Here is a 16,167-nt window from a genome sequence, read left to right on the forward strand (position 1 = left end):
GCGTTCTTTTTTCTCTTTTTCCTTTTTTTTGTGCCATGGGATGCCATTAAAATGAATATTAGTTCAATAACTTACAGTTTTCACCTCTGATATTATAACAGTTATTAAGTTATTAAAGAAAATTACCATTTAAAATGGTACCGCTCAAATAAATATGCATGTGAATATGGCAAAAAATAAATAAATAAATAAATAATTACATAAGGTATTTAGTCTTGTTTCCATGAAGGAAAAATTTAATGCATTTTCTTATTTTGCAAACTATCTGCCAAAGGGGTAAGAAGTTAAAAATATTCTTGTTTCCGTTTGCATTAAGAATTTTACATGTTTGCACTTAAAATGAAAATCCCCCATCAAGACAATATATCTTTTTTCATCTATAGAAAATGCATCTTAACTTAATTATTTCAAGTACAAATATCTAAAAATTCTTAACTAAATATAGCATTTTTACAGCGTGAATGAATGAATAAGTTGTTTAAACATCGCTTACGCTTTAAAACGGGGGAGGAGACCGAAAGAAACTCTGCGTTTATCGAAGAAAACCTGCTCCCAACCACGTTAGGTTCACAGAGTAAGTTACTACGGTAACTGACTCTGAGTATAAGTTACCTCTCTTTCAGAAATGGGCTAGACTTACCCTGCTTTCTCGGGTTTGACAAACCTCCCATTTTGAAATGGAAAACCCAGTTTCCCTCATTTCAGGGTTAACATACATTTTCACTTAACCACCTTTCTGAAACGGGCCTCTGGTCTAAACAGTTAACAGCTCAACAGAAGAAAACCTGATTATCAGGTAATTCCTTCACAAAAAGCTACTGTGTGAATTTTTTTAAGCATTTTTTTTTTTTAGTATTAATTGCAAATCCATGCAAAAACCAACTTTATTCAAAACAACTTATTTTGTATTTTATGGAAGAAAAACATGTTTGGAGCAGCACAAAAGTGAATAAATGACAACAGATTTTTCATTTAGTTGGTTCATTTAGTTCATTTTCAACTCATTTAGTTGGATTGTTTACATTAGAAATATGTCTGCATTCCTCTTCTCTTATGTAAAATCAAGGATGGGCATCATGTAGATGATGGTTTCTTATCTTCTCAGTGATTATACCTCACTATCTTTTTGGCTCTCATTCCCTCTTCATTCTTCCTCTGTTCAGTGCTAGTGAAGATGGCAATCTCCATCCATCTGCCCTCATAAGGAATGTTCTGTATCCATCTGTGCCTTTGCATTCTATCAGCCAAGCTCAGCTCAGAGACGATGCCTGAAAGGAGGCCTTATAGACAGATGAGGCAAACTACACACTCATCAATAACCTGGCAGGAAAGCACACACAAATGATAACAGAATCCATTCCTGTTAACTAATTACTCCCAGCGAAACATCTATCAATCAAAAGCCCTACCACTGTTCACCCACAACCCCCTTTTTTCATGGATGGCTGGGGATGAAAGATCTTTACACCTTTTCCAGAGATTTCTGGATCCCTTATGCCATCATAGCCCCTCTGGATCATATGACACTTGACTTCAAAGGCTGTTCTATGCCAGTGAAATTAAAAGATGAGTACATAAAACATCGCTTCACTTTTTAAGATTTTTATTTTGCATCAACACATAACCTCTTTATCAATACTTTGATCTCACAATCAAAAGTGGTGGTTGTCAATGGACTTATGCTCTAGGGTTAGCAACTCAAATGTACTTTTGATTTCAATAGACACTGATGTTAAAGGGCAGAGTCATTGCTATTATATCCAGTGCAGGTTGTTGTCCCCTCAGTTGACTCGACTCATATTCATCACCACCTTTCTCACCCCTAGTGACAGGCCTGTTATTGTTCACCTGAAACTTCTGTCATCATTTACTGACCCTCATGTAAATAAAAACTTGTATGATTTTATTTCTTCTCCTAAACAATGTTGGTATCCAAACAGTTTTAGTGACCACTGACTTTCATTGTTTAAAAAAAATAAAAAATAAAACATTTCTCAGCAATTCTCTTTTTTATGTTCCGCAAAAGAAAGACAGGCATGAAGATGGGTAAATGATGACAGTTTTCACCTCTTTAACATGTTGCTAATGATGCAATACTCTAATAAACAGAAAATGTCCAGCATATACAAACACGGCTTTTACCACATCCATATGAATTATGTAGGGCAAAAAGACATTTACTGACTTGGCCAGCAGTCTCATCTTAACATTGTGAAACAATTAAGACAACTTTATGAAGATAATACAAGATAATACTCACCCCCAAAGCTGTGTGTATTGTCATAAGTGCCAATAAAAGCTTCCTTCTGGAAAATAAATGAATGAGACATACTAAATAAGACATTAGTAATCACTACAAAGTTAGGTAGCTCTTTCAGGAAAATGTACAGTACCATTGAAAAGTGTGGGGTGGGTAAGGTTCTTTAATATTTTTGAAAGAAGTCTCTTAGGCTGCATTTATTTGATCAAAAATACAGTAAAAATGGTAGTATTGTGAAATACTGTTTTCTATTTTAATATATTTTATTTCTGTAATGGCAAAGCTGAATTTCAGCATTATTACTCCAATTTTCAGTGTCACATGATCCATCAGAAATCATTCTAATATGTCGATTTGCTGCTCAAGAAACATTAATTATTATTAATAATGCTGAAAACAGTTGTGCTGCTTAATATTTTTGTAGAAACAGTGATACATTTTTTCAGGATTATTTAAAATAGAGATATTTTATAGCGTTAAAAATGTCTTTACTGTTACTTTTGATCAATTTAATGCATCCTTGCTGAATAAAAGTATTAATTTCTTTTAAAAAATCTTAATGACCCCAAACTTTTGAATGGTATATGCAATTTTCTATGTGACCTCCTTATAAAAGCAACATTATACCTATGCCAGGTGACAGCAAACATAAATCCTGAGGACAGTGTTTAAGATAAGATGTTTCTGATGAATACATAATTGTGTTATTGATGTAGGTATCTAATCAGCTGATTAGGATTTGTTTGATCTAATTGAATTATGATAAATGTCAAAAGATGATTGGATTATTAAGACAATAGGGACTCTTACAAGAGAAGGAGGCTGGTCGAGGTGATCCGGCGGGGGCGTGTCATCTCAGCCACCACTCAGGGCATGTGCTACCTGTTGATGTATATATCCACTGCCTCAGAATAGTGTGGTCAGTGATGTAGGCCTAGCTATGGCTCTTGACGTCCCCACGGACAACTCATCCACCTGAGAGAAAAAAATCAAGAGATGGAAAAAAATCACTGCACAAATATATGGATAAATAATGGTGTAACTGACAGTTAGGTAAAGGTATACATTTAGATGTTATAGATAATATTTCCTGTGGCTGTCAATACGGTGGAGGTGGTGATGTGAGAAGAGGGGGTGAGAATGAAAGAGACCGGCTAAATCAATACAATAGATGGAGCTGGGAAAAAGTTGATCTTTCCGGATGGCTTCTTTTTCATGGCACACAAGTAAAGAACGACAAAGATTTTAAAACAAACTCACTGACATGGACAATGGCCACACATACTAGACAGCATGAGACAGGAGCATATCCAGGACATATTATGACATTAAAATCATTAGAATTATAAGGGTTTTAACACATTCATGGCTGAATTTACCATCAGTTGCACATCCAAACCATAACATTTCTCATACTACTTGCTGACCTGATTGGACGATAAATGTTATTATTAATAACAAACAGTTATCGTATTGGCCGATATAATATTTCCATGTGTTTTGAAAACTACAGCTGATCTCTAAACTATAAATAATGTCAAGTACAAAGAGTGCTGCTGTTACTTCCCATCCCACCCCACTATCTAAGGAAACCTACTGACGGATTTAAACATTTTGTGTCTGAAAATAATGTGGTAATCAAATTTACTTATTTGAAATCATTTCTATGCCATCCAATGTCACTGACTTACATTTAATTTTTCATTCAAAATGAAATGCTAAATTTTCTTAATGCATAATAGTAAGTAAACTAGGAAAAATAAATACATAGAACATAGGCTAAAACATAATGTTTGTGCCAATTGTGGCCTATGTACTGTCCCATTTTGTGCAATCTTTGTGGGACCAGTTGAAGTACATTGAAAAGTGGTTATAAATTTCTTCTCAAACATGATACTTTCATTCAAACAAGTAGCTGAGAAACGTCTGTGGATGTTATAAATCATTGAAAAGTGGTTATAAATTTCTTCTCAAACATTATACTTTCATTCAAACAAGTAGCTGAGAAACGTCTGTGGATGTTATAAATCAAATGCAACCTAAGTATCGGCTCATTCAGCTCTGTCATTTAACATTCATTATCAACATCACAAATCAAACTATTACAGGCATCAATTTCTGCTTTTCTGCCTCAAAACTGTTATTTTCACCCAGAGACGCACAAATTCTGTCACCTCAGAAAGGTGGTGGTCAGGTATAGTAACATACAGTGATTTCAACCTGTAGCCTATTTAATTTCTAACTGCTGCTGCAATTCATGGTAGGCTAATACAACTACTGCCTACGGACAACAAGTTCTTTGACTCGTCGGTTTATTTTTGACGATGCGCATTAAACAAAACACGCCGTTAGGCGACATTTAAACGACATTCACAAGAGCAAGACCTTCAATCAAACACCCAAATACAACAAGCAAACACAAACGAAGTCAAAGTCCTCACCTGCTCCCGTAGTTTCCTGCGCCACCGCAGCTTTACATTAACACGTAAAACACAATACCATATAGAGAAGGTGCACGACGAAAACTTTAACAGAAGCGCGGAAAAGAGTTGGCAAAAGTGATCCGGTAGCCGGTAGCTCTTTGTTTCATGACGTCATGAGCTGTCCGACGACAACGCAGGTACAGAATTTGACAAACACACTTCCTCAAACCCCCGCCGATTTGATATTCTTGAGTATTCATTAACAGCCCAAAAAGTTTGAATCGGTTTCTTAAGTGCAAGTTCTAATTTTATTTCTGAGATGGTCGCAGTGCTGCAGGTGGCACCTGAGGTAGATTTGGAGGTCTTGACTTGAGGACGCATGAATAACGTGTGATTTGAGATATTTGCCGATTGGACCGGTGGGAATTGTGCGCGGGTCCGGTGCAGATGAGAAGATGGATCCTTGCCTAATATTGCGAGCGACATTTTTCGGAATGATGTTGCTGGGACTTCTTACTCCGGCACAAACTAAATCGGTGAGTTTCATAAAAGAATGTGTCTGCTAAAAAGTTTACTACTGTTATGTCTCCAACATTTATTTTTGAGGACGAATCATTTTGACGAGGAAAAGAAAAAGTTATGTAAGTATGTGGAGAAAGGACTGAATTATTTCATTTAAAAGTCAACTAGCTCTAGATTGTAATTAGCCTGGTCCATGACAACAAGGATGGCAATATATGTCAGAGCACTGTAATGAATTATTGTGAAAAATACCCTATCGTAAACATATTTTATGTAAATATTCATATTAATATTTTATTAGATTGTGTATTCAATTGAAGCATATAGGCTTTCAAACAACATTCAGTAATCGCAAATGTTAGTCAGACTTCACTAAATAAACTTTCGCGCAGATAAGTTGCGTTTACTTGGGATGGTTGCCATGGCAACAGAAAGCTGCTCGAGTGCTTTTCGTCTCGATGCATATCAGACGATCATAAACATCACTATCGTTACTGTTTATCATTTTATTACACCTTTATTTGTCTTAATTATATGACAAACGCATTGTTTAGAAATGTCTTTTAGATGAATTTGGTGCGTCAAAAGACAGTTCAAATGCGTGAGACGAACTTGAACAAATTATGCCTTGGACAGAAGTTCCCTTGAAATAAATAAGACTCGACTGTGTTCTTGAAATCATTTATAGTCTACTGACACCTTCTGACTCCAGTAGGGGCGCTCAATAGTGACGTCAAAACTCCAACTTCACAGATCAACTTGAGTGAAATCAGTTTCACTTTTATGTTAGCCTATTTCGTTATGTTAAGATGTTGCTAAAATGCAAAACACATTAAAAATAAATAAATAAAAAAAGACATATGTTTCACTTGGCAGGTACCTGTATATTTTCCCCAGTTAGCCTACCTCCTTTTTTTGGACGGAAAGTGGCTCAGAGTTTGGGCAGTTTTGACCAAGTTGCCATCTGATACCATGGTATCATTGTACTGGCACAGTACTTTTTTGTAAGGGTATTTCTCAGCATTATATTGCAAACAAAATCATTTGAATATTTGTTTGTAATATTATATATAGAATTTCCGCTGTGCATTTAGCTATTTTAGTTGTGCAAATTACAAATACATATATACATATATATATATATATATATATATATATATATACACATACATACATACATATATACATATATATACGTATCGTGTGTATATAATTATATACACACTAGTATTAATATTAAGCTTGTTTTACAGACATTGACCACTATTGTTTTAATCTTTCTTTCTTTCTTTCTTTGTCTGTATGTTTCTGTGTATGAGGATGAGTGTGGGGTCAGTATTATTCTATGTGAACCATCTCTCTGTCTTTATCAGAAGCAGACATGTTTATGCAGGCTCTTTCTTGTCTTTGCTGTCCCTTCCAAACCCAGGTCTCTCACACCTCTGTCTCTCTCTCTCACGCCCTCTGCCTGTCTCACACATTTGAAGAGTAAGCTTTGAATTGGATTATATTCATGTAGTGAAGGTGAGCGTTTTTAGTTAAGTCTGTTATTTGTACTGTTTTGCTAGAGATTTAGGCCACATGATTTGGGATTTCCATGTTGTGTCAATTGCGTTGTCTCGCAGGAGAGAGTTTGTCAAAACATGATTCCAGCTAGCAGAATTTTTATGTTCAAAGTAATACGGAGAAAGTCAGAGAGGTTTTTCTGTGCTGGAGTGGAAATGCAGGGAATAAACCGGGAAATGCTAAGAATGTTATGAAGTCAATAACCTCTGCATCAGCCCTGAGGGTGAAGATATCATGGAGGAGAGAAAGAAGAGCAGAGGGAAACAGAAGAAGCTTGTCTCTTCTCTTCTCTTCTCTCCTCTCGTCTCTTCTCCACTGCTAAAACTTAATCCTATATCCCGACTGTGACCTGTGTGTTTTTAGTCCCTGGATTCAGCTCATTGTCCAGCCTGCCTGTTGATTCAGAGTCCCTCTATTCATATAAAGCCAGTAGGACCCATCGTCGCCACTGGGGGATTTACAGATGCAGTGTGGACCCCGCCATGTTTATTTTTCTGCGTGTTTGACCAATCAGAAGGCCTGACTGAGCTCAGCCATTCCAAGCTGCAGGAAGTCAGAGTGGTAGTGATGTGTGTGTTCAATGGATGTTGGGAAGATGCTGTCGATCAGACAGTTTTCCAAACAATTTTGCCTGGAGCAGAATAAAACAGGTGACATCCTATAGACTTGAAGGAGGAAGCTGTGCTGAGACCAAAGAAACTTGGAAAGTGGTGTCTTTTGACTTTAGCCTGTAAGAAACCACCTAGCAATCATAAGTCTCTATATTCATACTATATGTCAACCAGATACCGTACAAAAGTTTGGTTTCCAATTTTCAATTTTCACCACAAGGCTGCATTTATTTGATAAAAAATGCAATATAAACAGTAATATTGTAAAAACATTATTAGAATTTAAAGTTTTCTGTTTAGTATATTTTAGAATGTAATTTATTCCTGTGATGCAAAGCAGAGTTTTCAGAAGCCATTACTTCAGTGTCACATGGTCTTTTCTAAATCATTCTAAAAGTGCAGCCACATTAGCAAAATTTCAACTTTCTGTTGGTCTGAAAAATTAATTGATGTGAACATGAGCGAAATCTGAGTGAGGAACTTCTTCACCCTCAATTGAAAGTCCCGATGGCATGGATTACAATTGGAATGACCCGGGAAATTTCGCCAAGCAGCAGTGACTGTGACTGCAACTTAATATGCTAATTGATATAGCATTTGATACTATCTCGCACAGTATTTTGTTGGACAGATTGGAGTCTATTGGAATCATGGGCACTGCCCTGACTTGGTTTCGAGCTTATCTAACGGGTCATACTCAGTTTGTACAGCTGAAGCAGTTTACATCAAAGCCTTCATATGTTACTACTGGAGTTCCCCAGGACTCAGTTTTGAGTCTTTTCTTATTTATTATTTATCTTCTACCTCTTGGTAATATTTGTAAGAAGTTTGGTATACAGTTTCACTGCTATGCTGACACCCAAATTTACCTTTCTTCCAAACCCACCTCTATTTTTCATCCGTCTATCCTCTCAGATTGTGTTCTGAGATTAAAGATTGGTTCACATCAAATATAAGACTGAAATTCTTCTTGTTGGCTCAAAAACCAATCTGGCCAAGTCTAAATGTTTCTCAGTGAATATCAATAATTTTGCAGTGTCTTTAGTTACAAGTTAACAAGTTAAACAAGTTAAATGTTTGGGTGTCATCTTTGATAGTATTTTGTCATTCCAAGCACATATAAAAAATATCTCACTCTTCATATTTCCACATACATAATATTAATTGACCTCGTCCGGCTCTCTCGGTAAAGAACACAGCGATTCTTGTTCATGCTTTAGTCACTTCCTGTATTGATTATTTTAATGCTCTGTTATGGTCTGCCCTCGAAGCTTCTCTATAAACTTCAGTTAGTACAGAATTCAGCTGCACAAATTATTTGCAGAACTCCTATAACATCACTCCCATATTACAACACTTGCATTGGCTCCTGGTTAAGTACCATATTGAATTTAAAATCATCATCTGAACACCTCTGATTGGCCATTGCATTCATAAACTCAGCATAATTGAATTAAGAAAATAAACAATGTAACTGTGTAGGGCAACAAGCTGCCAATCCAACAGGGGCAGGTTTGTGCAGGAAGCACAGCTTTTCCAAATGTAAACATCTAAAATGAATAAATAATAATAATGAATAATATTTTTTCAGTGTTGTGTATTTTCTGGTAATCAAATGAACATGCAGAACATGAGGATTCGTATTTAAATAGTCTTTTTGCAGTTTAATATTCACAGACACTAGTCTATATCGCGATTTGATTTAAGTGTACTGACCTGTTAATTATTTATTCATCACAAATATTCCGTGAAATTTTGGGTTATACAGTGAATTCCGCTTCATCCCGCACTTCTGTCCACATTTTCTGCATTGTGGAAATCATAGGGCCCTACTAATGTAGCAAACAAGTATGATAAGCTCATTGTGAGAGTAAAAGACGGGGACATTGTTTATTTACTTTATAGCATTGCATCTCACCAACTAGGTGACAACATAGCGTTAAATCACCATTCAACAGACTCAAGCCACCGCACTGCCATCTATTGGACTGCAGAAAGATACTAACTTTTCAATCTGCTACGTTACTAACAAACTATGCTGTGTAAGCATGAGTTCTGGTATAAACACTACCCTGCTGAAAAAAAACAATAGATCCCTGCCCAAAACACAATAGAAAATGTAATGGTTTTAATGGTTATAATGGGAATTGTATTGGTTTTAATGGAAATTGTAATGGTGTCTACGGGTATGTGATGGATTCTATTGGTGGGATGTTAAATCCTATTGGAAAAATGCCCAAAACACACTACAAAAAGGAATTTTTACTGGAAAAAAGCTAATGGTTTATAATGGTATTTTAATGGAAACCATTGGAATTTCTGTGATGGTTTCTATTGGGCTTCTATTGCTTTTTTTTAGCAGGGTAGTGATGTTCGGTTTTTGAACGAATCGTTCTTTTGAGCCGGTTCACTATGTGTTCTAGTGAAACACTGCACGTGCAAAAGAGAAGGTCTGCACACATCCAAAAACTTATTTTAAATGACAAATTGATTTTCATGTGCTCAAAATACTTTCTTCTTTGCGAAACAAACATTTTCTCCACAAAACTCAGTTTGCGCGCTTGCAAAACATACTTTTGTGCGCTCAAAATATGATCTTTTGCTCGCAGAATTGTGACAGAGATCTAACCCCATAGTTCTCAGGAAGTAATCGGTCGAGCCGGTTCACAAATCGAACTGAATCGAACTTTAGTTCTGGGTTGATGACGCAGGACGCACAGCCAAAGTAGCACGTCCAACTAAAAAAGAACCGAATGAACCGGTTCAACCAACTGTTGAAGTTTGCCGAGGATTACCGAGGACTCAACAAGAACCGAATGACCTGTTGCAACAATTTCCACTGCCCAGTGTTTTAAAAAGGACCAGATGGCACAGGTTGAATGCACACCTTCCAATTCACTTCAGAAAGGCAGATGTCCGTAGAGGTATGAACTTTGTGAGTTATTTGTGTTATTTATGTTATGCCTTTACTACTTAAATGGAAAAGTACATTTTATTCAAATTTAACATATTTTGTTATGGTTTTGACTTTTGGGTTTGATGTATCTGAAATTGCTTGTTTCAAACCTGTGTAGAATTGTGTAATGTGTATGAAAAAATGGTTAATTCTGAAATGGTTGAGTAAAAACATAAATTTTATTTCAAATAAAGTGTTCAAACGCTTAACGGGATACTCCACCCCAAAATTATAATTTTGTCACTTACCCCCATGTCGTTCCAAACCCGTAAAAGCTTAGTTTGTCTTCGGAACACAATTTAAGATATTTTGGTAAATTACACTGTCAAGGTCCAGAAAAGTATGAAAAACATCGCCAAAATAGTCCATCTGCCATCAGTGGTTCAATCTGAATTTTATGAAGTGACGGAAATACTTTTTATACGCAAAGAAAATAAAAATAACTACATTTATCCAACAATTTGCTACGCTGGCACAGAGAGACCGAGAGGAGACGAATTGTTGAATAAATGTTATTATTTTTAATTTCTTTGCGTACAAAAATTATTCTTGTCCCTTCATAAAATTCAGATTGAACCACTGATGGCAGATGGACTATTTTGGCGATGTTTTTTTTACACTTTTCTGTGCCTTGACAGTGTAATTTACTTGGCAGTCAATGGGACGGTCACAAGCCTCACGGTTTTCATCCAAAATATCTTAAATTGTATTCCGAAGACAAACAAAGCTTTTACGGGTTTGGAACGACATGGGGGTAAGTGATTAATGAAACAATTTTCATTTTGGGGTGGAGTATCCCTGTAAGCTTTGTTTTAATTTGTGTTTTATTCTTTGTGTTCATTATTAATTTAAGACATAACAAAACAAGATGATAAACTTTTGACTTTAAAAATACTTAACAAAGGATTACAAGGGGTGTGTGTGTGTGTGTGTGTAGGGGTGTAACGGTTCACAAAATTCACGGTTCGGTACGTTTTCGATACAGCAAATGGAAAGAAATGCCAGATAAATTTCCTTGATTTTTACAAATTCTTTCTCTATTAAAAATTTTTTTTTACTTTGAACGTTGATGGAGCTATACTTGACCCATCTTCTGGGGTGTCTTCTTAGCAGCATATAAAACAAAAATAGCTCTGGTTTGAAGTATTCCAGTTGATGAAGCCTATTGTCATGTAGCAGATTAATCTTTTACAATAAGTTTAAGGCCTGGTTTCACAGACAGGGCTTAGATTAAGCCAGGATTTGGCCATAGTTCAATTAGGACATTTAAGTAGCTTTTATAAATATGCCTTAGATAAAAACATTACTGGTGTGCATCTTGTGGCAAAACAATGAATCTGACATATTTTAAGATCACTCAGTGCAAGTTTCTTTCAGTTGAAATAGAGACATGCATTTTAGCCTGGGACTAGACTTACGCCTTGTCTATGAAACCAGGGGGTAAATTCATTTAAATTGATTTTACCTTTATAAAGCCATACATTTAATCAGTCAATAAGACATTTGGGCTGTTACCAAACAAATTAAGTCAGTATTGACAAAATTCATCTTTAACTTGCAGTTACAAATGCATAAATAATGTTTTGATATTTTAAACATAAAACGTGGACAACTGATGTTTGAAATTAATAAAAAAATTTAAAGATACTTTAAATGTGAAATTAAAACTGCCAGCAGGTGGCAGCAAGTCACTGTTAATAAGTGAGTCATTGCGATTGAACCGAATCATTTAAAGTGCCCCTATTATGGATTTTTGAAAATTACCTTTCATGCAGTGTGTAACACAGCTCTAAGTGAATGAAAACATCCTGCAAAGTTTTAAATCTGAAAGTGCACCGTGTGCAAAGCTTTTAAAACTTTCCAAAACATGCAGCAATGTGATTATTTTATTGAGTGACAGGCAGTGGGTTAATCGGTGACATTATTAATAGATTCACTATCCGGCATCTTCTCGTCATCTCCGCGACCTGCTGTTGGTGTTTTTACACAGAGAAAAGGTGAAAAAACATACTGCACTGTCCAATTTTCTCTCAGAACGAGTACCGTTGTTACTTTTGCAATTCTCAATGCAGCATGAATGACATACCATGGTGACATTTTTCACAATCACAAGAAAATCAAAACTATGTCCTAAACTCAATAGCGGAACGACAGCACGATCCTCTCAGTATGGTGGATAAACAAAGCAGTTTCCCAGAACTCAAGGCGATGTAACGTCAGCTTCACATTCGCTATACGAATACGTGTATGGTTACACCTCTGTACATATATACAGTGGGTACGGAAAGTATTCAAACCCCCTTAAATTTTTCACTCTTTGTTATATTGCAGCCATTTGCTAAAATCATTTAAGTTCATTTTTTTTCCTCATTAATGTACACACAGCACCCCATATTGACAGAAAAACACAGAATTGTTGACATTTTTGCAGATTTATTCAAAAAGAAAAACTGAAATATCACATGGTCCTAATTATTCAGACCCTTTGCTCAGTATTTAGTAGAAGCACCCTTTTGATCTAATACAGCCATGAGTCTTTTTGGGAAAGATGCAACAAGTTTTTCACACCTGGATTTGGGGATCCTCTGCCATTCCTCCTTGCAGATCCTCTCCAGTTCTGTCAGGTTGGATGGTAAACGTTGGTGGACAGCCATTTTTAGGTCTCTCCAGAGATGCTCAATTGGGTTTAAGTCAGGGCTCTGGCTGGGCCATTCAAGAACAGTCACGGAGTTGTTGTGAAGCCACTCCTTCGTTATTTTAGCTGTGTGCTTAGGGTCATTGTCTTGTTGGAAGGTAAACCTTCGGCCCAGTCTGAGGTCCTGAGCACTCTGGAGAAGGTTTTCGTCCAGGATATCCCTGTACTTGGCCGCATTCATCTTTCCCTCGATTGCAACCAGTCGTCCTGTCCCTGCAGCTGAAAAACACCCCACAGCATGATGCTGCCACCACCATGCTTCACTGCTGGGACTGTATTGGACAGGTGATGAGCAGTGCCTGGTTTTCTCCACACATACCGCTTAGAATTAAGGCCAAAAAGTTCTATCTTGGTCTCATCAGACCAGAGAATCTTATTCAGGTGTTTTTTAGCAAACTCCATGCGGGCTTTCATGTGTCTTGCACTGAGGAGAGGCTTCCGTCGGGCCAGTCTGCCATAAAGCCCCGACTGGTGGAGGGCTGCAGTGATGGTTGACTTTCTACAACTTTCTCCCATCTCCCGACTGCATCTCTGGAGCTCAGCCACAGTGATCTTTGGGTTCTTCTTTACCTCTCTCACCAAGGCTCTTCTCCCCCGATAGCTCAGTTTGGCCGGACGGCCAGCTCTAGGAAGGGTTCTGGTCGTCCCAAACGTCTTCCATTTAAGGATTATGGAGGCCACTGTGCTCTTAGGAACCTTAAGTGCAGCAGAAATTTTTTTGTAACCTTGGCCAGATCTGTGCCTTGCCACAATTCTGTCTCTGAGCTCTTCAGGCAGTTCCTTTGACCTCATGATTCTCATTTGCTCTGACATGCACTGTGAGCTGTAAGGTCTTATATAGACAGGTGTGTAGCTTTCCTAATCAAGTCAAATCAGTATAATCAAACACAGCTGGACTCAAATGAAGGTGTAGAACCATCTCAAGGATGATCAGAAGAAATGGACAGCACCTGAGTTAAATATATGAGTGTCACAGCAAAGGGTCTGAATACTTAGGACCATGTGATATTTCAGTTTTCTTTTTAATAAATCTGCAAAATGTCAACAATTCTGTGTTTTTCTGTCAATATGGGGTGCTGTGTGTACATTAATGAGGAAAAAATGAACTTAAATGATTTTAGCAAATGGCTGCAATATAACAAAGAGTGAAAAATTTAAGGGGTTTGAATACTTTCCGAACCCACTATATATATATATATATATATATATATAGAGAGAGAGAGAGAGAGAGAAAAATATGTATGTATGTATGTGTGTGTGTGTGTGTGTATACGGTTAACCCTAATAAATAAAGAGAAAACACAACATGAACAAATATTTGAAGGATTATTGTCATTTATTAGGCAAAGAAACTGGAGTGAGGAATGTCAAATTAAATTAGTATTTTTATTGAGTCGGCACATTAACCTCTCTGAAGTCAGAAATTGTAGTAATATTGAACTGTAATATTCAACCATTAAACATGATTATTTTATGTAACGACTGCAAGTAAATAACTGTATTTGGGCATCTAAATAAATAATAATAATAATAATATGCTTTATTTTTACTGACTTCTGACAGTAAATTCGAAAATTCATGGATAATAATAATTATATTTTAGCATTAGAGTTACTACTGTGACTAAAGAGCTTACACACAGCCTACTGGTGGATTAAGTATTGCAGAAACACAAAACATAATTTTGGTAATCACCAGTAATAATTTCAAATAGATCGTTTTATTTAAAGTGCCCCTATTAAGGATTTTTGAAAATTACCTTTCATGCAGTGTGTAACACAGCATACGCAGTTTGCGCCCAGTGGATATTCTCCAAAATGGCACTACGCTGACATAGAGGAGACGAACTGTTGAATAAAGTTTGTTCATATTTCGATTTGTTGTTAAATCAAACTTCAGTCACTCAAATAAAGAAATATTCCAAGCCCAGAGTCGATTATTCAAAAATAACTGTTTTGATCTGATCATATTGCCTAAAAGAGTCATGGGTCTGAGTTGGATAGCACTATATTGTAGACAGACTGGAGATTAATCCTAATAAACATGCCGCTACAATTAAAACCATATATTAAAATACATTTAAAACAGTGTATTTCAATTCAGCAGCATGCAGATTCTCGTCTATGTCAGACTGTGGCGACAGCAGCGTGGACAATCGCTCAGCTCGCTCATGCAGCCTATATGTCTTTATTACGAGAAAAAATGTTGTTTTAACGAGAAAAGATGTCCTCTTAACAAGATAATTATATCGTTTTTATGACATAAGATCTCGTTTTTATGAGAAAAGATATCATTTTAACGAGAAAACATCTCGTTATAACAAGAAAATATATAGTTTTAACGAGATAATGTCGTTTTAGCAGCATAACATCTCGTTTTTACGAGAAAAGATGTAATTTTAATGAGAAAAGGTGGCGTTAAAACTACATATCTCGTTATTACGACATAATTGAGTGGAAAAAATAATATGTGTGTCAGTGTGGCAGCAATGAGTCATCATACAATATAACTATAAGTGATCGGAAAAAACAACGTAATTGACCGTTCGCAAAGACCCGCCCTCCTTAGTTATGCCATGACCGACAAACAATTCCGTTCACAGACTGTAGAAAATGACCATGATTTTAACGGTAAAAAACTCTGAAAATGCTACAGTAAAAACCTGTTAAATGGTTAACGGTAAGTTCCTGTAAAATTTACAGGGGAAAACCGTAAATTGACGTTGCATTTCAAATTTTGTTTGAATTTAATGTTTTTTTCTTTGAAATAACTGTGTTTCTTCTTAGTTTTTTCTTATCAGTTATATTTATTAGGGTTGTATGTTACATCTAATGTTGTTAAATTAATGTTTATTGCATATTTCAGTTTAATGAGTCTCACCATGATGGTGTTTAGTGTTTGTGCATATTCTATATATGTTATTATTTAAAAGCTACTTGTGATGGGCTTTGGTTCATCATGTGACTTTCTCATCACCACCTGCATTTGGTGGATATCAGTGTATTTCAAAGGTACAAAACAGATTTCAGTACTTCAATAGGTTGCTATATTCACATTATATCAGTTAATGAAATTACGGTATTTAACGGTAAATTGAAGTTAAACCCCTAAAACCTAAAATGTTGTTTCCATAT

The 16,167-nt window shown here is 36.2% G+C and overlaps 2 protein-coding genes across 2 annotated transcripts in view; one reads left to right on the forward strand and one right to left on the reverse strand.

The window, feature by feature from the left end:
- Nucleotides 1-4,838, reverse strand: part of col4a4 (collagen, type IV, alpha 4) — an 83,010-nt gene extending 78,172 nt beyond the window's left edge. The window contains 3 exon segments of the mRNA XM_058744969.1: nt 2,261-2,306; nt 3,071-3,235; nt 4,702-4,838. Of these exon segments, the coding sequence (XP_058600952.1) occupies nt 2,261-2,306; nt 3,071-3,114 (90 nt within the window). The 5' untranslated portion in view covers nt 3,115-3,235; nt 4,702-4,838.
- A 256-nt stretch (nt 4,839-5,094) lies between these two features.
- The window catches only part of col4a3 (collagen, type IV, alpha 3), a 49,165-nt gene continuing 38,092 nt past the window's right edge, over nt 5,095-16,167 (forward strand). Inside the window, exon 1 of the mRNA XM_058744970.1 lies at nt 5,095-5,219. Coding sequence (XP_058600953.1) covers nt 5,139-5,219 — 81 coding nt within the window. The 5' untranslated portion in view covers nt 5,095-5,138. The remainder of the gene's footprint in view (nt 5,220-16,167) is intronic.

Source organism: Onychostoma macrolepis, chromosome 15 (assembly GCF_012432095.1).
Source record: "Onychostoma macrolepis isolate SWU-2019 chromosome 15, ASM1243209v1, whole genome shotgun sequence".
NCBI classification, from domain to species: Eukaryota; Metazoa; Chordata; class Actinopteri; order Cypriniformes; family Cyprinidae; genus Onychostoma; species Onychostoma macrolepis.